The 24,890-nt window shown below is 46.9% G+C and overlaps 1 protein-coding gene across 4 annotated transcripts in view; it reads right to left on the minus strand.

Annotated features, from left to right (window-relative positions):
- The window catches only part of NOD1 (nucleotide binding oligomerization domain containing 1), a 76,275-nt gene that overhangs the window by 2,480 nt on the left and 48,905 nt on the right, over nt 1-24,890 (minus strand). For 3 of the 4 annotated variants that reach the window (XM_030308177.1, XM_030308178.1, XM_030308180.1), the window contains 5 exons: nt 20,748-20,831; nt 19,765-19,848; nt 16,844-16,927; nt 10,423-10,506; nt 10-190 (listed from right to left, as the gene is read on the minus strand). In XM_030308177.1, coding sequence (XP_030164037.1) covers nt 10-190; nt 10,423-10,506; nt 16,844-16,927; nt 19,765-19,848; nt 20,748-20,831 — 517 coding nt within the window. The remainder of the gene's footprint in view (nt 1-9; nt 191-10,422; nt 10,507-16,843; nt 16,928-19,764; nt 19,849-20,747; nt 20,832-24,890) is intronic. The other variant, XM_030308181.1, reaches the window with a different exon arrangement.

Raw genomic sequence — 24,890 nt, forward strand, 5'->3', positions numbered from 1 at the left:
AGCCCTTACCCTTGGGTCAGCCTGCCAGTTCACGTTGGAATTCCTCCTCAGCTCCCATCCGCAGTCCCCATTTCCAGTCTGCAGTCTCCGTAGTGGAGACCACTGGGCGGGTCCGTGCTGGGAACGGCCGGTGGTGGGCACAGCCTTCTCTCTGCCAGCCCAGTCCGCGGTTAACAGGTTTTGGTTACCGCTGGCGTGTGAAGGTTTGGGTTGTTTGGTGTAAACAAAGGCTCAGCTAAGACATGCCACCTTCCAGCCCACCTGCCCATTTTATGTCTGATCACGATGGTGCCAGGACCTGTGAATACCTACTGAAATGGCAAAACGTTACCAAAAACCACCTAGAAGTACAACGGCCACTATGGGGAACGTTCCCATTAGGCGTGAGGGCATTTAGAAGTGCATCTGAGAGCACGGGTTCCCCAAGTAAAACGCATTGGGATACCTGCATAAATTGCTGCGTAAAGCAGCAGCTCTGAAAGGTTTTACGATTCCAAAAACAGTTTCATTAAAAGGTTAAATAAAAGATTTAGCAAGAGACTAAACATGACACCACAAATATTAGTAATGTAGGGTCTTTGCATCTGCGTGTTTGTACGTTATAAACACGACATATTGTCCCGCCTCTGGATGGTACTGCTGACGTTAATTTGTAAAAGAGCTCTAGTTAGTTGGTTTTGTAGGGGCCAAGGACAGGCTGCTCCAAAATGTGCTGCGCTGGCATCCTGAAAACATTTGTTGTAATGTTTTTCTTTCTTTTTGAGAGAGAGAAAGCACAAGCAGGGAAGGAGCAGAGAGAGAGGGAGATACAGAATCCGAAGCAGGCTCTGAGCTGTCAGCACAGAGCCCCACAGGGGGCTCGAACTCGTGAACCGTGAGATCATGACCTGAGCCAAAGTCGGATGCCCAACTGACTGAGCCACCCAGACGGCCCCATGGCATACTGATTATTTTAAATAAAACTTATTTAAGAGACAGCCTGTGCAAGAAGGGCATTCGGACCCTCCTCTGTCCCCTGGAAGCAGGAAGTAAATCTCCCATCTGAAAGATGACCCTCCCTTTACCAGGGAGATAAAGAGACCTTGTTACCAGATAGGAAATTTAGAGGCAAGAAAGCTGTATAAACACCCCTTGTTAATTTTTACTAATATATATCACACCCCAAATTCTGTCGACAATTCCTTACTAATTGGAACTCCTGAAGTTAATTGAGTTTTCTTTGTCCTGCGGATTTTTTTTATGTTTATTTATTTATTTTTTAGAGAGACAGGAGGAGACACAGAATCAGAAGCAGGCTCCAAGCTGTCAGCACAGAGCCCGACGCGGTGCTTGAACCCATGAACCGTGAGATCATGCCCTGAGCCCAAGTCGGTCACTTAACCTACTGAGCCACCCAGGTGCCCTGACCTGTCAATTCTTCATGGATTCATTTATTGTCTCTTTGTCTACAAAGTAGAAAAACTGCCTGCCTTGGCCATTTGGGCCCACTGTGCACTCATAATAAAACTCTGTGGTTTTCTCCCCTGGTTAATCTGTTTTATGCAAACTTAACTCTTAGCCCCGCTGGAAGACCTTGAAGGGTAGAGGACGAATTTCTCCTTCCCTTTGGTTGGCATTATCGGCAGGATACTAACTCACGGGACAGGTGCTTGCCTGGTATTGCTGCAGCTGAGATCCTGGGACATCTGACGTGCAGCCAGCAGAAGGTGAGATTTCTGACCACGTCGGCCTCCAGCCACCTCTGTCTGCGGGGTCTGGTGGAACGAGTGTGGTAAGAATCCTTCTGTCTCCAGATTTAGTTAGCAGGAGAAAATACTGTAGAACCAGTTCCTTGGGTGTAGCCACTTCTGGTAAAAACGTGGTAGAATACTCCTTGGCTACTGATCATTTCCTCCCGGAGACGGTCACTGTTTTGTCTGTGTCTTCTGTGTTGAGTGTCACGGAGAGGAATTATTGTAGGACAGAACACAGGTATGGGCCCTGTAAACCCGCCGCTGGGGCCCGCCTCACAGACTAGCGAGGTCCCAGTCGCATCGGACCCGTGGCCATTTACACAAACCTTGCTGTGGTTAACGCGCACATGGGGTACAGGCTGTTGCTAGGAAACATCTTGGAAGCCAAAGCCACGAGTGGTCACAAGTCAGGCACCTAAAAGCTGTTAGAGTGCTTGTCATCTAACTCAAAGAACCCCCAGTAGGAGAAATTGGTCATGGAACGGGGTAGATTAAGCAAACATCTGGGGGGCAAGGTACACTGTGAAACACCGAAGGCACATCTCTCCTACGGATTAGTTTGGCCCCAGAGACCCAAGGCGTAGGCAGGGCTGTTAATATGAATATGAGAGAATTTTGCTTTTATCTTGTTCTGTGTCCTAAGAGCTTGGCTTTGTGACCTTTCTCTGGTTTCTGTCACGTGGAGGGCGCACCTACCAGGGTGCACCATGGTGGCCAGTCCAACAGACCGGGGACCCAGAAACACAGTTATAAGCAGCATGCTCTGTCGGGGCCGTGCCGCCTCCCAGGGAAGTGTCAGGAGAGGTCCGAGCCCATAAGGGCCTCTGTTGCCTCCACCGCTTGCTTGTCAAGTGCTGGGAAATGCCACTCCATTAGCGTCTGCCTGTCCCAGATGAGCCTGGAGGTGTCTCACATTCTGGGAAGACCGGAGACACGGCACACGTGACCTCATTCATCCGGCCGGCACAGTGAAGCTGTCTGCTTTCTCAGCCTGGTCCTGGAAGTAAACTTTTGGGTCACGGGGGCTGTCTCTGCCCCTCTGGGACACACCTCTTCGGAGTTTTCGGTTAAGCCGCTTATGGCTTTGAGTCGCTACTGAAATTAGTAACATCCTATTTGTCAATGGCCAGGTACCAGAGCGTTTAAATTGGCTATTGGAAAAAAAAAAAAAAATTCTTTATAAAAAGCTCTCAGTTATCTTAGAACGGCTAGCCTTAGGGATTCCCTTGACAACATAAAAGAACAAAAATTAGACTTAAGACAGATAAGTGTCCACCTCCGATGAAAACTCCCCTCTTAACATCCAGCCTGACCTCTAGGCTCAAAGTATAAAGGCTACTCTTTATATTTACTCTTTCAGTAAATGCTGAAAGCCAGAAAGTGACTTTAACAGAAGCACCAAGCACCTAGGACGACACAGGAGGGCTTGGTTTACCGTGATCAACCTCTGTCGGCCTTAGACGTCTTTGGACAATTGCCTTTGCAGATGTCTCCTGCCCCAACGCATGCCCCCCAAATGGCAGGAAATCTTCTCTAAAGCCCTTTTTCCTCCACTTTCAGAAGATCCTACCAAATTTAGAGAAACATTAAAAAGATTTGACTATTCGCCCACCTCCCCTTCACAGAGGAAAGAGATGACCAATAACATTTCTGCTTGGCCTTCTGACAAATGATCAGAGGAAGGTTGGTGTTCAGAGGCTAATAGAAGCCAAGGTTGACGTGTGTAACCGTGAAGAAGGCTTTTTGTTAAAATGCTTTGTACCATTCTGTTCATTCCCATTAATCCCCCTGATATATAGAAGCAAATTTAGGGGCACCGGGGTGGCTCAGTCAGTTAAGCCTCTGACTCTTGGTTTCAGCTCAGGTCATGATCTCACAGTTTGTGAGTTCAAGCCCCACATCGGACTCTGTGCTTACAGCACAGAGCCTGCTTGGGATTCTCTCTCTCCCTACCCCTTCCTGGTTCTCTGTCTCCCTCCCTCTCCCTCAAAAAATATATAAAAATAATTTTTAAAAAAAGAAGCAAATTTAGTTAAAAAGGTGGGCCTGTCTCTTGACATGAATTCAGGCTGGAATCTGGTTGTCTTACAAATCTCTACAAAACCAGACGTGCAACTCCGCAAACAAATCAAAACCCACCTATCTTTACCAATCTCCAAACCTCTCTGGTTCCTCTCAAAATTTTTGTGGACATCATCAACGGTCAGGATATTGGGACAAAATTGCCATGTACTTAAGGAAAAAAGAGTACATTTTTTTCCCAGATGAATCAAGCATTTTATTTAATTATAACCAAGTACTCATGTATTCTCTCTTTAAATGCTGCGTGTAGGCAGAAATAATATTCAGGCCCATATTGAAAATACTGCCCTACCAGTTTCCAGAACATTATTCACTATTCAGGACCCAAGCTGTTGAGACTTAAAGTCACACTGGGCAGTGTACCACAGGATGCTAAATAAACAAGACTTCACCCATATCACTTTGAATTTCTTGATATCTTGCCCTGTGTTCTATCACCCAACAGAACAATTAATTCGGCTTCCTAGAAACATTTGAATAATAGGGGCGCCTAGGTGGCTTAATAGGTTAAGCGACTGACTCTGGATTTCGGCTCAGGTCATCATCTCACTGTTCATGGGATTGAGGCCGGAGTCGGGATCCTTGCTGACAGGGTGGAGAGACTGCTTGGGACTCTCTGTCCCTCCCTCCCTCCCTCTCTGCCCCTCCCCTGCTCACTTTCTTTCTTTCTCAAAATAAAGCAGACATTTTTTAAAAATTAAAAAAGAAACATCTGAATAATAGTTAGATATATGCCCAATAACCCCTCCATGTTTTCAAAAGTGAAGAATGTTACTAGCGCAAAAAAAAAGGTAGAAAAAAAGAAGTCTTTGCATTCTTTCTCTGTCCCTTAATAGGTCTTTGAAGTGTAAACACAGAGGTCTTCTTAAAATACAAACTGCTGGGGCACCTGGGTGGCTCAGTCTGTCAAGTGTCTGACTTCGGCTCAGGTCATGATCTCACAGTTTGTGGGTCTGAGCCCCGCATCGGGCTCTGTGCTGACAGCTCAGAGCCTGGACCCTGCTTTGGATTCTGTGTCTCCCTCTCTCTCCACTCCTCCCCAACTCATGCTCTGTCTCTCTCTCTCAAAAATAAACAAACATAAAAAATAAAGTAACATACAAACTGCTAACAGGGATCTTGTGCCCAGACTCCAGCACCTCTGGTAACAGGCAGATAATGCTCCAAATCACCTCGGACAAAACTTAGATACGTTCTCTATAAATTTTTACCCCCACCTTCTCTAGCACCTAAGAGCCCTTCTTTGAAATGCAAACTTTAGAGGGAAGTTGTTCATCAAAAAGAGAGAGAGGGACGTACTTGGAAATTGGGCCCATCATCTGTCTAGAAACATTAGTAAATCTGAAAGCCGTAAGAATTTGTTTGCATCTGTTCTGTGTATTTGTATGTGTGTCCGTGTATGTTGTAAATGTGTGATATTTTCTCTACCTCTGGATGGTATGGTTTGAAGGGAAGCGCCAGTAAGGATGGGGCATTCTAAAACTCAGAAAGCTAGACAGTAACCCAAATGTTTTTTAAGTGAGCTGGGAAAATATTTGGTGTTAAAGCTAATTTCAGGTTATTGGTTTAATTAAAATAGACCTGTCTTTAGAGTTACCAGCATTTAAAAAAGTTTTTTTTTCTAATGTTTATCTTTTTTTTCTAATGTTTGTTTCTTTTTGAGAGAGAGAGACAGAGCTGAAGCAGGGAAGGGGCAGAGAGAGAGGGAGACACAGAATCCGAAGCAGGCTCCAGGCTCTGAGCTGTCAGCACAGAGCCTAACATGGGGCCTGAACCCACAAACTGCGAGATCATGACCTGAGCTAAAGTTGGCCACTTAACCAACTGAGCCACGCAGGTGCCCCTGGAGCATTAAATATGAAACTTTTATTCTGCTTTTGTTTACTGAAAGTCAGATTAGTTTCATGATATCTCTGTTGCAAAATCTGTCAGAAAAAAAAACAAACAGAATAATGGTTGAGTTTGCCTATGAAGTTTTATGGGTACTCCACATATAATTGTTAAGAACAAGTAAATTAAATAGATGTAAATAAGATTAAATAGATGTAAATAAGATGTAAATAAGATAAATAAGATGTAAAAAAAAATTTTTAAAAAGATGTAAATAAGATAAGATGTAAATAAGATAAATAGCTTCCAAATTCTTTTTTGGTGGTAACCCAAAACGTTAAAGTTTTGCTAAGTTACATGGTAAGGTAAATTCACTGAAAATCTAGATCACTTCCAAATAAGAAAACACTAAGTATTAACATAGGTTTATCCACTTTTCTCTTTAGTTTCTCTGTGTGCAACAGATTTGCAAAAACCTGTTTTGTGCTCTTGTACCATGAAAAAACACATTTCTAACTATGAAACGTATTCATAAATTCACCAATCTAGGGGCGCCTGGCTGGCTCAATCAATAGACCATGTGACTCTTGATCTCAGGGTTGTAAGCTCAAGCCCCAGGTTGGGCATGGAGGTTAAAAAATTAAAATCTAGGGGCACCTGGGTGGATCAGTCAGTTAAGCGTCTGACTTCGGCTCAGGTCACGATCTCGCGATTTGTGGGTTCGAGCCCTGTGTCAGGCTCTGTGCTGACAGCTCGGCACCTGCTTCGAATTCTGGGTCTCTCTCTCTCGAAAATAAACAAACATTAAAAAAAAAAAAAAAGGCATCCGGGATCCCAATTAAAAGGGTCCTGTTGGTCACAGTCTAGAGCCTGGTGGTGATTAGGTACTTTGGAAACATCACCAGAGAAAAACAGCTCTTGAGCCCCATTGGAAAGGACCTTACAGAGCACTCCTGACCATGGATGGTGCTGCACAATCAGAAGGCACTGAGCCTGGGGTACATATGACATGGCTCAAGCGGGCTCCACCTGAGCCCTGGTCCCATACAGACGCTGGAGACCCACAAATCAAACTGACAAGGAAAAGAAACAGCCGCCCCCAAGGTAGACGGCTTCTGCTCAAGACACCTGATCAAGGCTTCATACATGAACTGAACATGACACACTTTCTCCTCTTTCCTTCACTCTGGCATCGGCTAGGAAAGGTAATGCCCTTATCTTTATTTCTCAGGCCACTGGGACACCCTCTGGACTTTGGAGCAACCTTTTATTTCAGGCCGGGAGAAAATCTAACTTTTATCGTTGGTCAACTCCTGTGAATTTACACCATGAGTTGGAAAGGACCTCCCAGGAGGCTTTCATGATTCAGGACTCTGTTTGGCAGACCCCTACTTCTCTGTTTAGGGATAAATACAAACGAAGCTATGAACAGGAACTTCTCCTTAATTCTTGAAATTCTTGCAACAACTGCCCAACAATGATCCCTAGACTCTCTGGGCAGTGTTGTTCTTGAGAATAGAATAGCCCTTGATTATCGTTTAGCTGAGCAAGGAGGTGCCACCTGGATTACACTCCTGGGAAAGTTGAAACTCGATTACATCATATCCCAAAACAAGGCGCTTGCCTTAAGAAGATGACTCCTTCCACAGGGTCTTTCTTTGATTTATCTGATTTTGATGGCATTGGGTCTTGGAGACCAGGGCTTCAAAGTACCCTGCAAACATTGGGGAGGACCCTGCTTATCATAATCATAAGAATCTCCTTGGTGCGTTATATTTTCTTAAATGCTTTAAATGCATGTTTGAGGCCACCAACCGCTAAGCAAATGGTCTCCCTCAGACTAGACCGTCCAAAAAGGTACAAAGAGGACAAAGTGACTTAACAGAATGTAAACCTGAGCTCGTAACCTGTGACTGTCACAGAGACAAAGCGAAAACATCAGGACCTGAAAATGCCACGCACAGGATCAACAAAGCCTTCGAGAACTACAGAGCAGTAGCTGAGAGGGGCACTAATGCCCTAAAGTTTGATCACAGCTCTCAGTGAAGCGGAGAGGCCGGTCCGAAAGGGGACCACTGTTTTGTTTTTTGTTTTTTGTAAATTTTTTTAATGTTTATTTATTTTTGAGACAGAGAGAGACAGAGCATGAACGGGGGAGGGGCAGAGAGAGAGGGAGACACAGAATCGGAAACAGGCTCCAGGCTCTGAGCCATCAGCCCAGAGCCTGACGCGGGGCTCGAAATCACAGACCGCGAGATCGTGACCTGGCTGAAGTCGGACGCTTAACCGACTGCGCCACCCAGGCACCCCGGGGACCACTGTCACACATGCACACAGGCCCAAAATAGCATCGCTTAGGTCAAGGCCCCAGATCGGTAAACCAGTTAATACCTAAGTCCAACCTAATTTTAACACCCCAGGAATGAATGTAGCCTTTAATCAGTCAGCATAGAATTTCCTGGTCAACACTAGGAAATTTACTGTCAGACCTTCCTGCTCCCCCTAGGAGGGCAACCTTGCTTACAACGATGTACTCCCTGCTAATAAATTCTTCCTTGTTGATGTCCTCTGCCTTTAAGAACCTTTCTCCTGTTTGGCTCAGCAGAGCTCCCCTCCACTTTCTGGAAGGAATGCCGCCCAACTCAGGAACTGCTTGCTAAAGCCCATCAGACCTTCACCTTTACTCACTTTTTTTTTTTAAACACCATGACCCAGGCTCCACCCTCAAAGAGCTCACAGTCTGGAGCAGACAGCCTCCCAGGAAGCTACTCCAGCGGTATGATAGATGCCGCGCAATGTCAGGGCATTGTTCACCCTGCCTCCTGTCTCTGAAGCAGAACTCACTTGGGGCATCAGACCGCAAGTTTTCATGGGACAGGGATGAGGGAGAAATCAATGTCAGCACGAACAACGAGTCCCTGTGCCCCTGGTGACTGCGGACAGAGCTGCTCCCTCATCCCCACAGCCCTGGACAGGGCCGACGCGACAGGACGTCACTAAGCCTGGTTCCATGACATCACTCACACACACACACGCCTCTAGGCCCTGGGTAGCACACCTTCAAGCTAAAGACATCTGGCCCTGCACACGTAGTTCCTTGTATAGGAACAGTGGTCCTTCCAAGGCAACAAATGCACATTTTTCAAGCTGGACAGAGTTAAAGCAGCTACGTGTTCTTACAACTGTCCTAATCAGCCTCCGAGAAAAGTAGAGGCCAACTGTTGTCTGCAAACTTCTGCAGCCTGGCCTGCCCCCTCCTCCCCCTCTGCCTGCTGTTCTCGAACCACAGAGTCAGCAAGAATTGACGTGCTTCTAGGGAAGGGACCACGGGCAGGAGGGGGCCTGGCGGTTAATGCAAACCAGAGTTCCAACAGCTCCCACATGCCTTGCGGACTCAGGAGCGGGCGCAGGGTCACACGCACCCAAGCCCCAGCGTCCTCCGTCAGCCTTGCTGGAGCTGGGCTCTCCCCTCTAGGACAGCGTCTTCCAAATGTTTTTTCGAGCACGACCCAAACGAGAATTACATTTTACGTCTTGAACCAGCATCCACGCAGGCACACATACCCACATCTGACCCAAGATTATAAAATAATACTTCGTGCTGTGCACGGGTGACTTTTGGTGTTCTGCTCGACCTCGTTTTCCAAATAATATGCTGGTTGCAACCCGCCCAACTGATTTTATGATGCGCTAACAAGTTCCAAAGCAAAGTTTAAAAAATGCTGTGCTGGGAGCCCAGGTCAAGGAGCTGTACCTCGATGTACTTTTTTTTGGCTGGGAAATTCTCCCCCGGCAGGACGAAATGAGGTAGTTGATGAGTAACTACCCCCTGAGCTGAGGGTTTGAGTTCACGGGGAGGCTGCTCCTTGGACCTCAGGGAAGCCACGGGGAGAGCATGAACCCCTCCTGTGGCCCGTGTCCTCAAGGGAAATGTGGCTGTGCCCCCCACCCCGCTAGGTGCCCCACATGGTCACGCTGCAGGGCTGTGTCAGGCTGAGGCTCGCGGCACACTCCAGAGCGCCGGGGAGCCCGCTCAGGGCCCCCTGTCCGCAGCCCCGGTGAGCCAGTGCTCTCAAGCCATCAGGACCCTTTCTGTCCGCCTAACCGCCACATCCCCAGCACCCAGGCCGCTGCCGCACCTGTCACTGATGGGAACACCCCCTACCCTGCCCACACAGTCCACAGGCCGGGACCCGCTTAGGGGGGGATGATGTATGGGTCTTATGAGGCAATAACGACGTGGAGTGGGGCTCAGGGTTGTAGAAGCAAAACGATCCAGCTCTCTCCCACTAGCATAACAACGCCTCCAAGCAGAAATAGGAAGAAAGAGCACAAGTCGGAGCAAATCCAGCAGGGAAGTGTCTCCTCAAGCCCGGCAAAGCCCAGAAAAGGAGAAGAAGGGGCCCCAAACGCCAGCTACCCCATCCACATCTCAGCCTCCTGAGTCCCCGAGTGATTCACTCTCAGCAGGATCCCTTTCCTGGGCCATCTGCCCCGTGCACAGCGGGGAGGTAGAGGAGGTCAGGGCCACAGAGTCAGGCAGCCTGGACCAGATTCCAGCTTCTCCTCTTAGGTGGCACCTTGGGCAAGTATTCCCTCACTGCTCTGGGGCTCAGTTTCTGCCTCTGTGAAGTGGAAATACTACCAGCCTGCTTTCCTGGACTACTGGAAACATGAGGAATAAGTGGCACATGCTTTAAATTGTGCCTGGCGCCCAGTCAGGGTGCTGAGTAGACAGTCACTGTTCTCATTACTACGACTGGCGCATGTGTCTTACCAAATCTCCATTATGCCAGTGTTCCTCTGTAATGCGTCTGCCAGCTGGGCAATCCCCTTGGCCGTGATCTGGTTCTGGATAAGCCTGAAAGGAGAACATATCTTGTATCAGATACATGATACTGGATTAAATCTGCCCCCTCCGTTAAGGAGTGGTAAGGGCATGGTGGGCATGAGACGGGGTCCGGGGAAGCGCTGTGTCCACGTGATGTTTAATCTGGCTGAGGCTGTCCAGATCAGATCTATAGGGCATCTTTTAAGACGTTTAATTTTTTGGTACATTTCTAGAGTGAGCCTGATAGATCTGTGCACTCACATGTAGATAATTTAATACATGAACCCAGATATGTATGTGTCGGCATTTTTCCCATTTTTTCCTGCAGGGAGGGAAGAGGACGATTCTCCTGCTTCCACTCGTGGGTCCCAGTGGGAAAGCATCGATAATGGGGCCTCTGAGGGTGCACCCCATTATGTCTAGTTGCAGTGATCCAAATGAAACCAAGGTTTCATTCCCCAATAGAGCTGGGGAGCCCGGGCGATCTCTGAAGTGCTCCCTGAGCAGCTATGCTTCCGACCCAAGAAATACACCCAAGAAATTCACCCAAGGCACTGAGGTGTCTCTGCTTCATCACAGGCTCACTCCTCACTCCTGGCTATTGGTAGAATAAAAGCCTACTGCTCAACTTGACCCTAAGAAATCCTGGCCACTGACCCAAGAACGCAGCCCCACCAGGAAGACAGGGTTGCCCCGTCATGATTGATGAGATTATAGAAATTAGGCGAGAAGGGGCCAACCCCATGAAGAGGCAGTCAGTGCAGTGGTTCAAAGCTCCCCTCCTACACACACACCCTCCACCCCCTACTTCTCAGCCACAGATCCTTGAAGAAATAAGCTTACACTATCTATGCCTCGGTTGCCTGATCTGTAAAATGGGAGTAACCAAGGTTTCAGTGGGAGGATGTATATGTAGGAAGTAGTCCTCACGGTCTCTGCCATAGCACCCGATGGCAGGGAGCACCTGTCACCATTACTGCCCGAGCACACGGGACTGTGGCTGTGCTGTGGAGGGGCCCCAATCTCCCAGCCACATGCCCCAAAGGGGGGCGCCTGGGCTCAGTGGCAGAGGTGATGACTCCCTGGTAAGAACGACCACAATGTAACTCGGACATTTTTGCAAGAGGAGCAAAGATAGAACCTAGAAGTGAGCAGAGAATCGTGCATTCAGCCAAACTCTGCTGCTTCCTAATCCCCTCCTTCACGATTGCCACCACCACCACCACCTACACTTTGCTGGGTGAGCTGCTTCCAGCCAAGACCTGGCAAGAGGCCGGGCAGGAAGGGAGCCAGTGAGTATGGCAGTGCTCAGGCGCACCTGTCCCCTGGGGCCACCTTTGAAGACAAGGGCCAGTGTGATCTGTGCACCACCCAACAGCCAAGACTCGCTCTCTAGCCCTGTTCTAGCTCTGTTCTCCCTCCAGGCCGGGCCCCAAGGGAAAGAGATAAAAGAAAGTCTACAGGCCAGGAAAACAACAGCAAAACAGACATAAAAGTAGCACAGTCTGGCTGTTTTACAGAAATTAACAAGGTTATCTAAAACTCATACAGAGGGGCGCCTGGGTGGCTCAGTCAGTTAAGCGTCCGACTTCGGCTCAGGTCACGATCTCGCGGTCTGTGAGTTCAAGCCCCGCGTCAGGCTCTGGGCTGATGGCTCAGAGCCTGGAGCCTGTTTCCGATTCTGTGTCTCCCTCTCTCTCTGCCCCTCCCCCATTCATGCTCTGTCTCTCTCTGTCTCAAAAATAAATAAAACCTAAAAAAAAATTTTAATAAAAAAATAAAATAAAAATAAAACTCATACACAAGCACAAGGGACCCAGAATAGCCCAAACAACCTTGAGAAAGGAGGACAGAGTTGGGAGACTCACCCTTCCTGATTTCAAAACTTACTGCACAGTTAGAACAATCAGGACAGTGTGATCCTGGCATAAAGACAAACAAACGGATCAATGAACTAGAATAGAATGTCCAGAAATACACCCATACATTTATGGTCAATTGAGTTTTGGCAAAAGCGTCAGGGCCATTTAACAGGGAAAGACACTCTCTTCAACAAGCGGTGCTGGAACAGTGGGACATGCCAAAGAAGGAGTTTGGACCCTTTGCCTCATATCACACACAACAATTAACTCCAGAAATTAGCGTTTAGGATCAAAGACCTCAATGCAAGAGCAAAACTATAACACTTAAAGGAAATCTTAGGTGTCAATCTTTGTGACCTTGGATTACGCAACAGTATCTCAGTAAAGTATCTAAAGCACAAACAACCAAAGAAAAAATAAATTGGACTTCCATCAAAATGAACAGTGTTTGTGCTTTAAAGGTCACTAACAAGAAAGTGGAAAACCCCACAGAGGAAATTCATGCAAATCATGTATCTAGTAAATGTCTAGTATGCAGGATGTATAAAGAGCTCCAATAATTCAGCAATAAAAAGGCAGATAACCCAGGGTGGTCGGTTGGTTAAGCGTCTGACTCTTGATTTTGGCTCAGGTCATGATCTCAAGGTTTGTGGGTTCGAGCCCTGTTTCGGGCTCTGCGCTGACAGTGCCTGCTTAGGATTCTCTGTCCTTCCTCTGCTCGCACGCGTGCACCTGCTCTCTTCCCGCCCTCCCTCTCTAAACTTTTTTTTAAAAAAAAAAAGGCAAACAAAATTAAAAATGGGCAAAGGATGTGGAGACATTTCTCCCAGAGAGACACACAAAAAGATGCCCAATGTTAGTGGGCATGAAAATCAAAATTAGTTAGTGGAAATGAAAATCAAAACCACAATAAGACACCACTCCACACCCACTAGGATGGCAAGATTCGAAAAGAGACAGAAATATATTACTGAGACAGCACCTGCGTGCACATACGCAAGCATGAGCTAGGGAGGGGCAGAGAGAGAGGGAGAGAACCCAAGCAGGCTCCATGTGACAGCACAGAGCCCAACATGGGGCTCGATCTCACAAAAATTGGGAGATCATGACCTGAGCTGAAATCAAGAGTCGGGTGCTCAACCGACTGAGCCACCCAGGCACCCCTCAAAAAATATTTTTGCATTTAAGATTTCATTTTTTAATTTTTAAAAAATATTTATTTTTGAGAGAGAGAGAGAGAGAGAGAGACGATAAGCAGGGGAGGGGCAGAGAGAGACACACAGAATCCGAAGGCAGGCTCCAAGCTCCGAGCTGTCAGTACAGAGCCCGACGTGGGGCTCAAAGCCACGAACTGTGAGATCATGACCTGAACCAGAGTCAGTCGCTTACCTGACTGAGCCACCCAGGTGCCCCTTAAGATTTTCTTTTTAAATAATCTCTATACCTAACACAGGGCTCACACTTACAAAGCCAAGATCAAGAGTCGCATGCTCTATCCACAGTGCCAGCCAGGCACCCCATCTCAAAAAATATTTTTCAAAAGTAGAACAGGAGAATTACAGGCCAAAATCCCTCATGAAACTAGATGCAAAAATTCTCAATAAGATACTAGCAAATCAAATTCAACAGTACATTAAAAGAATTATTCACCATGATCAAGTGGGATTCATTCCTGGGCTGCAGGGCTGGTTCAGTACTCGCAAGTCAATCAATGTGATACACCACGTTAATAAAAGAGAGGATAAGAACCCTATGATCCTGTCAATAGATGGAGAAAAGCATTTGACAAAATACAGCACCCTTCCTTGATAAAAACCCTCAAGCAAGTTGAGATAGAAGGAACATACATTAACATCATAAAAGCCATATATGAAAGGCCCACAGCTAATATCATTCTCAATGGGGAAAAAGAGCTTTCCCCCTGAGATCAGGAACATGACAGGGGTGTCCACTCTCACTACTGTTGTTCAACATAGTGTTGGAAGTCCTAGTCTCAGCAATCAGCCAAAATGAAATAAAAGGCATCCAAATTGGCAAAGAAGTCAAACGTTCACTCTTTGCAGACGACGTGATACTTTACCTGGAAAATCCAAAAGACTCCACCAAAAAACTGCTAGAGCTGATACAGGAATTCAGCAAAGTCACAGGATATAAAATCAATGTACAGAAATCGGCTGCATTTCTATACACCAATAATGAAGCAACAGAAAGAGGAAGCAAGGAATGGATCCCATTTACAACTGCACCAAAACCCATAAATACCTAGGAATAAACCTAACCAAAGAGGTAAAAGATCTGCATACTGAAAACTATCGAAAGCTTATGAAAGAAAGTGAAGAAGACACAAAGAAATGGAAAAACATTCCATGCTCATGGACTGGAAGAACAAATATTGTTAAAATGTCAATACCACCCAAACCGATCTACACATTCAATGCAATCTCTATCAAAATAGCACCAGCATTCTTCACAGAACTAGAACAAACAATCCTATAATTTGTGTGGAACCACACAAGACCTCGAATAGCCGAAGTAATGTTGAAAAAAGAAAACCAAAGCTGAGGCATCACAAACACAGACTTTAACTTTTACTACAAAGGTGTCATCATCAAGACAGTATGGTATTGGCATAAAAACAGACCACAGATCAATGGAATAGAATAGAGAACCCAGAAATGGACTGACAAATATATGGCCAACTAATCTTCGACAATCAAGGAAGAACATCCAATGGAAAAAAGATAGTCTCCTTAGCAAATGGTGCTGGGAGAACTGGACAGCAACATGCAGAAGAATGAAGCTAGACCACTTTCTTACACCATTCACAAAAATAAACTCAAAATGGATAAAGGACCTGAATGTGAGACAGGAAACCATCAGAATCCTACAGGAGAAAACAGGCAGCAACCTCTTTGATCTTGGCTGCAGGAACTTCTTACTTAACATGTCTCTGGAGGCAAGGGAATTGAAAGCAAAAATGAACTATTAGGACCTCATTAAGATAAAAACCTTCTCCACAGCAAAGGAAAGAATCAGCAAAACTAAAAGGCAACCAATAGAAGATATTTGCAAATGACATATCAGATAAAGGGTTAGTATCCAAACTCTATAAAGAACTTATCAAACTCAACACATGAAAAACAAATAATCCAGTGAAGAAATGGGCAAAAGACATGAACAGACACTTTTTCAAAGACATCCGGAGGGCTCACAGACACATGAAAAGATGCTCAACATCACTCATCATCAGGGAAATACAAGTCAAAACCACAATGAGATCTTATCTCACACCGGTCAGAGTGGCTAAAATGAACAACTCAGAAAACAACAGAGGTTGGAGAAAGTGGAACACTTTTGCACTGCTGGTGGGAATGCAAACTGCTACAGCCACTCTGGAAAACAGTGTGAAGATTCCTCAAAAAATAAAAAATAAAACTACTCTACAACACAGCAATTGCATTACTAGGAATTTACCCAAAGGCTACAAAAATGCTGATTCAAAGGGGCACACGCACCCCAATGTTTATAGCAATGCTATCAACAATAGCTAAATTATGGAAAGAACCCAAATGTCCATTGACTGATGAATGCATAAAGAAGATGTACAAACATAAAATGGAATACTACTCGGCAATGAAAAAGAATGAATCTTGACATTTATAACAATGTGGATGGAACTGGAGGGTATTATGCTAAGCAAAATCAGTCAGTCAGAGAAAGACATATACGATTTCAGTCATATGTGGAATTTAAGAAACACACCAGATGAACATAGGGGAAGGGAAGGAAAAAATAAGATAAAAACAGAGAGGAAGACAAACCATAAGAGACCCTTAAATACAGAGAACAAACTGAGGATTGCTGGAAGGGGTGGGGTTGGGAGGTGGATTAAATGGGTGACAGGCATTGAGGAGGGCACTTGCTGGGATGAGCACTGGGTGTCATATACAAGAGATGAATCACTGGGTTCTACTCCTGAAGCCAAGACTATACTGTATGTTAACTAACTTGAAGATGGATGGATGGATGGATGGATGGAAGGAAGGAAGGAAGGAAGGAAGGAAGGAAGGAAGGAAGAAGGAAAGAAAGAAAGAAAGAAAGAAAGAAAGAAAGAAAGAAAGAAAGAAAGAAAGAGGAAGAAAGAAAGGAAGGAAGGAAGAAAGAAAAGGACTCAAAAAGAAAAAAAAAGGAAATAAAACAGATGAACATATGGGAGGGGGGAAAAGAAAGAGGTAAGTAAAACAGAAGAGACTCTTCAGCATAGAGAACAAACTGAGGGTTGATGGAGGGAGGCGGGTGGGAGATGGGCCACGTGGGTGATGGGCATTAAGGAGGGCACTTATTGCAATGAGCACTGGGTGTTGTATGTGATGAATCACTGAATTCTACTCCTGAAACCAGTATTGCACTGTATGCTAACTAGAGTAAAAATTTAAAAAAAAACTTGAAAAGTAAATAATAAATAAAAGTAGCACAGCCTGAAATTCTGAGGTTCTCTGAGTTACCATAAATGTTTCAACGTCTGGTTGACTTTCAGCATCTCTGCCAAGCTCTCTGCCACTTCATCATCGAGTTCATTTTTGGTGAGCCTAGAAAAGAAAGCAAGTGTTTACTCAGGAGAGCCCTACCTGGCACACATTTTTAAATGAGTTCTCAGAAGTGGGATCCCAGCCCAGATCTCTCCAGCTCATGCTGCTAATCGCTTGCTGAACTGAGCAAACAGCCAGGCCCCAATCCCAGCCTCTGAGCCCCATAGACAATAAATAAGGCTCATTTCTAGTGCAAATCCTGTCCCCAAGCTCCTACTCCTTAGTCCTGCTGCCACAGAGGAGCCCACGTTCCCTGCCCATCTTTGCTGCACCCTCCGTTCTCACAGAAGCTAGGGGCTACGGCCCACTTCCCCTAAGTCTCCCTGAACACCCCTGACAGCACGTTACCAAAAAGTCTGTCATATGAAGACCTAGAAAAGCCTGCCAACTGCACGTTAAAATGTGCTCAACACTTTGCTCTGACGCCAGTTGCGAAGGACCCAAGTTCAGTGAGTCAAGGTTCAGGAAGCCTCTTAGTTGTTCCTAAAAGCAGCAGTGGTCTGGATAAAGCACTCAGGACTAGAAGCTCCCAGCTGTAAATAGTATTGGACCCTGTCATGCCAGTGGATGAAAGAATAAATAAGGAAAAAGAACGACACAAAACATTAAACAATCGTTCCTCAAAGGGCAATTTGGTAGCGTCTAGCTGAATTTTAAATGTGTTATACTTGGGGCGCAGTCGGTTAAGCGTCCGACTTCAGCCAGGTCACGATCTCACGCTCTGTGAGTTCGAGCCCCGCGTCAGGCTCTGGGCTGATGGCTCGGAGCCTGGAGCCTGCTTCCGATTCTGTGTCTCCCTCTCTCTCTCTCTGCCCCTCCCCCGTTCATGCTCTGTCTCTCTCTGTCCCAAAAAATAAATAAACGTTGAAAAAAAAAAATTAAATGTGTTATACTTTGAGTCAACAATCACACTTCTGTGTGCAAAGATGTACACACAAGGATCTACACATGCAGTACCGATCGCCGCGTTACACGGTTATACTGTGAAATGTGAACACATGTAAGCATCGGCAGAGGCTTCTGGGAAACTAAACTGCAAACACCCATTCAATGGGACGCTGTGCAGCCCTTCGAGGGAACGAGGGTTAAAGAGAATGAGGCAGAAGATGACGCTATTTAAGAGTGCTCCGGAGCCAGACGTGCCGGGCGTGTGTCGCCTACTGGCACGACAACCTCAGGCGGGCGGCTTAACTTCTCTGGGCCTGGGTTTTCTCACCAGAGAAATAAGGGTGAACAGTCACGGTACAGACATTAGGGGGTGGCTGTGAGTCAACACGTATAAAAGGCAGAGAATAATGCATGCTGTACCATCAGCCCTCGAGAAATGCTGGGTATTGGCATTCTTACTATCTGTGTAGAGTAGTGGTTCTCAGCTGGGTGCTTTCCCCTCCAGGGACATTTGTCAACATCTGGAGACATTTTTTTTTTTTTTTAATTTTTTTTTTTTCAACGTTTATTTATTTTTTGGGACAGAGAGAGACAGAGCATGAACAGGGGAGGGGCAGAGAGAGAGGGAGACACAGAATCGGAAACAGGCTCCAGGCTCTGAGCCATCAGCCCAGAGCCCGACGCGGGGCTCGAACTCCCGGACCGCGAGATCGTGACCTGGCTGAAGTCGGACGCTTAACCGACTGCGCCACCCAGGCGCCCCTGGAGACATTTTTGATCATCACAATTGTCGGGGGGGAACGTACTGCTAATGGGTAGATGCCTGGGATTCTGCGAAACATCCTATACTGAACAGGACAGCCTGTTACAAGAAAGATGATTTGGACCAAAATGTCAATAGTGTCGAGACGGAGAAATCCTGACATAAGAGGACATGTAAAATGCGGACACTACACGGTTGAGATGTTTTTTAAAGTCATTTGCTAAATGCTATTCCATGTTGTAAGAAAAGCGATATACATACAAGCATGCATTCAAGTGCTAGGAGGCTAGAGGAGAAAGGTTCTATCTGGGAAACACAAGGGAGGAAGTACTTTCCCTTCCGACTATTCGAGTTTCTTACAGGTTTGTTTGTTTTTGTTTTTTTTTTTTGATATTTCTTTTAAAAACATTTTTAAGGATTTTGTTTAGAGGAAAACCATTGAAAATGCATCTAATGGCCAGCAGGCCTAGTATCAGAACTCTCAAGATGATGACACTGTCGTGCTTAACCAACTTCGCTGATAGCTCATGTGCACTGAGCCCAAACACAAATCCCTCCCTTGGAAGGCAAGTAGAGAAAGTACAAAGAAATAAAATTGAAATAGAGCAAATGAGAAAAAGGAAACCAAAACCAAAAAAAAAAAAAAAAAAGAGCACTGTCAGAAGGCAGCATACACTAAATGAGTACGAAGAGGGGTGAGGAACATGGGCTTCTGGGGAGAGGTGACAGGTGGGCTGGGACCTGAAGGCCAAATCGTGATGTGGCTACTGGGGAAGGAGGAAGCAGCATGAAGAAGGCAGTTTAAGAGGAGGTAGGGAGAAAAGTTTGAGCCAAGTGCATGAAGGTTGGACTCTGCAAGACGTATCTGAGGGTCTCCTAAGCATCATCCTGACAGAATGGCCAGCCTTCGGGTTTTCCTGAGGCTGAGGCTGAGGCTGAGGCTGGCAAAGGCGGCTAAGGTGGAACCCATGCTCCTGGGGTCCCCGTCCCCCTTCTGTACACCTGTCTGTGCTTCTAGGAATGGCTGCTTTCTATTCTAGGAAGAAATTAAAACTATCAACCCAACCCTGAGGAAAGGCCTAGAGCCTTTTCAATTAAAAGGCAGCTTTTCAGTTAGGATTCCAGGCTGTGCAGTCTCTGGAAGAGTCCCTGAGACCCAGCCTCTCAAAATGGCTTTGCTTATTACCAGAATATTCTCAGAGAGGTGTTCCACTGCAGGGCCTGGGCGAGGCTCTTTCCACCCTCCGTAGAGATGCCGTTGAATGCAAGACTAGGAAGGAAAAACACTTGGGGTCAATTATCAGAGACACGTCTACACTTGGCTTTGGCTTCAGTGACCGAAACACCCGGAAGATGCTGCTGGGAGGTGGCTCCTGACTCGAGGCAGGAGGCAGAAGTGCTCAGCCTTGCCTGCTGTTGTCCCAGAGCATACTCCCCGAGCATCAGGACAGGCACAGACGTGTCAAGGAGAGTTCAGACAGGACATGGAACACCAGTGAGACCTGGTCACAGGCAGACGGGGGGGGGGGGGGGTTGGGAGGGCTCTGCTTCAGGTGGCTGACGTTTTCCAGGTGCCCATCGATGAGACCCGGAGAAGTTTCCTCTGTTCTCATAAAGAAGAAAGTCTGCTACTGCCCCCACTATGTTGGACTCTCTTTCAGTGTTAGGAAGGACCCGAGCAACACGGAGATGCCCAAGGCTCTGAGGTTTGGCTCTAGGCCTCCAGGAAGGCCAGGGAGGAGGATGTCTTTACCGAGATGAAGGGTCCCCCTCTGTCTCAGCACCGTCCTGTGAATGCGGAACGGATGGCATCCCTTCCGGTTTTGTCTGGACTTAAGAATTCCTCCCCACTTCCAACTCCCAAGGGACCTGGGCAGACTGCTGAGAGGTCTCTTCCCCGCCGTGGCAACGGCCTAGGTCTTAATCCGGGTGGTGGTTACGCTGGTGTGTACATTTGTCAAGTCACCAAGCTGAACGACGAACAGTAATGCCTCTTACGTGTCAATAAAGATGTTCTTTAAAAAATCCCACACACGCACACGCAAATACCTCCTCTCTTAGGAAAGCCAACCACCCGCGTCCCTTCGGCTCCTCCCTGGCAACCACGAGGTACAACCGAGTGACCAGGTTGGACCCTGGGGACAGCGGGTCTTGGAAGGCAGCGCTTACCTCAGGTTGGTCAGGCTGGGGTGGTTCCTCAGAGCCTCTGCAAAGGCCTTTGCTCCTTCATCACCGATTCTGTTGCCCCACATCCTGAGGGCAGAGGCAAGACGGTGAACGTTAGCCTGCGCTCACCACTCACTTTCTGCTGGTGGCTGAGCCCACGGGACACTCACCGGCAGATGTCTGTCCTCTGTCCCTGGAGCCGTGGCCTGGAGCAGATTCCCACACCAGCCCCTTAGTGAGCTGCTCTCGGTTTCCAATTCAAAGGGAAATGTAAGGGTAAGAGCAGCAGAAGCCTCAGGAACAGAAGCCCATCAGGTAGTTGCACAATTAGAGACTAAGTTCACGCCGCTGGGCTTTCCGAGAGGCGTTGGGGGGGGGGGGAGGTGTCTGAGCACAGGGCAGTCCCAGATGCCCCTCGAGGAGGAGACAGGTTTGCAGAAGCCTAAACAGGAGGCCTGTGGAATTGCCAACTCCAGCATCCATTTGGCTCGGTGCCGGGGCGCGAGACATTGGTGAAGACACAGTCAGTCTTCCAGGAAGCAAAGATCAGGAAGCACCCTTGGAAACCTCACCAGCAACGCTGCTTTTCCGGAAGAGAACCCTACTACAGCGTGCTGGCGGGCCGATGTGGTCTAGGGGGGAGCTGCAATAATGAAGCCTCGCCCCCTCCTTCCCCACAGCGGATAACCTGCGAGGGTCTGCGCGGCAGGATGCTGGGCTCCAGAGCCACACCGCTGGCCTCCCATTTTAACTGGATTTTTATCTGGATTTAAGGTTCACTTGGGTGAATGATATAAGCTCTTGGATCTTTGTCTCCTCATCTGTAAAATGGGGCTAATAAGAAAATTCCCCCTAGAGTTGTGAGGATTAAGTTAGTTAACATATGCAAAGCCCTTAGAACAGCACCTGGCCTATGGCAGGCGACAGCTATTGTTATTAGGCTGAGGGCACTGCCTGCCCAGCCCATGCACAGCGGACCTGGGGCTGCCTGGGCACCATGCCCTGTACCCTGCCACCATCCCTCCTGGGGACGCTAAAGCCCTGGAATGAATTCTCAGTGTTTTGTACAGAAAGTGTGTGTACAGGAGGAGGTGGAGAAAAGGGAAACCTCTTAACGCTGCTGGTGGGAATGCCAACTGGTGCAGCCACTGTGGAAAACAGTATGGAGGTTCCTCAAAAAGGTAAAAATAGAATTATCCTATAATCCAGCAATTGCACTACTATGTATTTACCCAAAGAGTACAAAAGTACAGATTTGAGAGTGCACAGGCACCCCCATGTTTATAGCAGCACTATCAACAATAGCCAAAGCATGGAAAGAGTCCCAGTGTCCATCGACAGATGAATGGATAAAGAAAATGTGGTAGATACATACAACGGAATATTACTCGGCCATTCAAAAGATGAAATCTTGCCACTTCCACCAATGTGGACGGAGTTAGAGTGTATTATGCTGAGCAAACTAAGTCAGAGGGAGTCAGAGGTGGCTCAGACGGTTAAGCGTTCAACTCTTGGTTTCAGCTCAGGTCATGATCTCACAGTTTGTGGGTTCCAGCCCCACGCCGGGCTCTGCTGCTTACAGTACAGAGCCTGCTCGGGATTCTGTCTTTCCCTCTCTCTGCCCCTCCCCGCCTCGCTCCCTCAAAATTAAATTTAATAAACATAAAATAAAATAGGCACTGGCTGTAATGAGCACTGGGTGTTATATGTAAGCAATGACTCACTAAATTCTACTCCTGAAACTAATATTATACTATATTATGTTAATATATACTATATATATATTATACTATATATATACTATATATATATATACTATATATATATATTATACTATATATATACTATATATATATACTATATACTATATACTATATACTATATACTATATATATATGTTAACTGGAATTTAAATAAAAACTTGAAACTACAAAAAAAAAGTATGTGTACTATACAATTGAACGATATCAAATTTTTTTTTTTTTTAAATTTTTTTTTTTTTTTCAACGTTTATTTATTTTTGGGACAGAGAGAGACAGAGCATGAACGGGGGAGGGGCAGAGAGAGAGGGAGACACAGAATCGGAACCAGGCTCCAGGCTCTGAGCCATCAGCCCAGAGCCCGACGCGGGGCTCGAACTCACGGACCGCGAGATCGTGACCTGGCTGAAGTCGGACGCTTAACCGACTGCGCCACCCAGGCGCCCCTCAAATTTTTAATGAAGGGGAAAACTACTCATGAGATTAAGTGAAAAGGAATAAAATTCTGTACATATGGCCTGACCTCTACTAGAGTTTAAAAAAAAATTTTTTTTTTAACGTTTATTTATTTTTGAGACAGAGACAGAGCATGAACGGGGGAGGGTCAGAGAGAGGGAGACACAGAACCCGAAACAGGCTCCAGGCTGTCAGCACAGAGCCTGACGTGGGGCTCGAACTCATGGACCGCGAGATTATGACCTGAGCTGAAGTCGGCCGCCCAACCGACTGAGCCACCCAGGCGCCCCTCTACTAGATTTAAAAAAAAACAGTGGCGAGCACACACTGCATGAGAGAACACGGAAGCTTAAGTGACCTCAGGTGTTGACAATATTTCCGAGATGATTTTTATTATCTTTTTCGTATTCGTCACAGTTTCCAGATAAAGTTATCGGTGTTTCTTTTGTAATCAGGTAAAAATTATAACACTATAAAAAGCTTTTTTAAAAAGCCTCTGGAGTCCAAACCATAATGAGATACCACCTCGTCCCTGTTAGGGTGGTTACCATCAAAAAGAGCAGAAAATGACAAGTGATGGGGAGGGGAGGGCACGGAAAACCTGGATGCACTGCTGGTGGGAAACAGTGTGGTGGGCCCTCACAAAATTAAAGACAGAATCGCCAGGGGCGCCTGGGTGGCTCAGTCAGTTAAGCATCCAGCTTCGGCTCAGGTCATGATCCCGTGGTCCGTGAGTTCAAGCCCCGCGTCGGGCTCTGTGCTGACAGCTCAGAGCCTAGAGCCTGCTTCCGATTCTGTGTCTCCCTCTCTCTCTGCCCCTCCCCCACTCGTGCTCATGTACTCCCTCTCTTAAAAATAAACGTTAAAAAAAATTATTTTAAAATGAAATGACCAGGGGCACCTGGGTGGCTCAGTCGGTTAAGTGTCCGACTTCGGCTCAGGTCATGATCTCATGGTCCATGAGTTCGAGCCCCGCGTCGGGCTCTGTGCTGACAGCTCAGAGCCTAGAGCCTGCTTCCGATTCTGTGTCTCCCTCTCTCTCTGTCCCTCCCCCACTTGTGCTCACGCACTCCCTATCTTAAAAATAAACATTAAAAAAAATTATCTTAAAATAGAATGACCAGCCGATCCAACAATTCCACTTCTGGGGACACAGCCCCCAGAAATCGATGAGACATTTGAACGCCCACATTCATAGCAGCACTGTTCACGGTCGCTAAAATGTGGAAGCCACCCAAGTGCCCAGATGCATGGACAAGATATATCCAATGAACCGCTACTCAGCCTTAAAAAGGAAGGAAATTCCAACACATGCTACAACACAGATGAACCTCGAGGACCCTGGGCCGAGTGAAGGAAGCCAGTGACAAAGCGACACATGCTGTATGACTCCACTTAGGTGACGTACTCAAGGCAGTCAAATTCACAGGGACAGGTAGCAGAAGGGTGGTGGCCAGGGGCTGGGAGGAAGGGAGAAGGGGGAATTATCGTCTAACGGGTAGAGTCGCTTTTTTGCAAGATGGAAAGGGTTCTGGAGATGGATGGGGGTGATGGCCGCACGACTACGCAATAAACAAAACAAAACAAAACAAGCCCCCGGGGGCACCTGGGTGTCTCAGTCGCTTAAGCGTCAGACTTCAGCTCGGGTCATGATCTCACGGTTCATGAGTTCAAGCCCCACATCGGGCTCCCTGCCATGCCATCCGCACAGAGCCTGCCTGGGATCCTCTGTCCTCCTCCCTCTCTGCCCCTCCTCCACTCCCACACATGCTCACTCGCTCTCTCTAAAATCATAAATCTTCAAGGGGCGCCTGGGTGGCGCAGTCGGTTAAGCGTCCGACTTCAGCCAGGTCACGATCTCGCGGTCCGTGAGTTCGAGCCCCGCGTCAGGCTCTGGGCTGATGGCTCAGAGCCTGGAGCCTGTTTCCGA

This window comes from Lynx canadensis, chromosome A2 (assembly GCF_007474595.2).
Source record: "Lynx canadensis isolate LIC74 chromosome A2, mLynCan4.pri.v2, whole genome shotgun sequence".
In the NCBI taxonomy this organism is placed as follows: Eukaryota; Metazoa; Chordata; class Mammalia; order Carnivora; family Felidae; genus Lynx; species Lynx canadensis.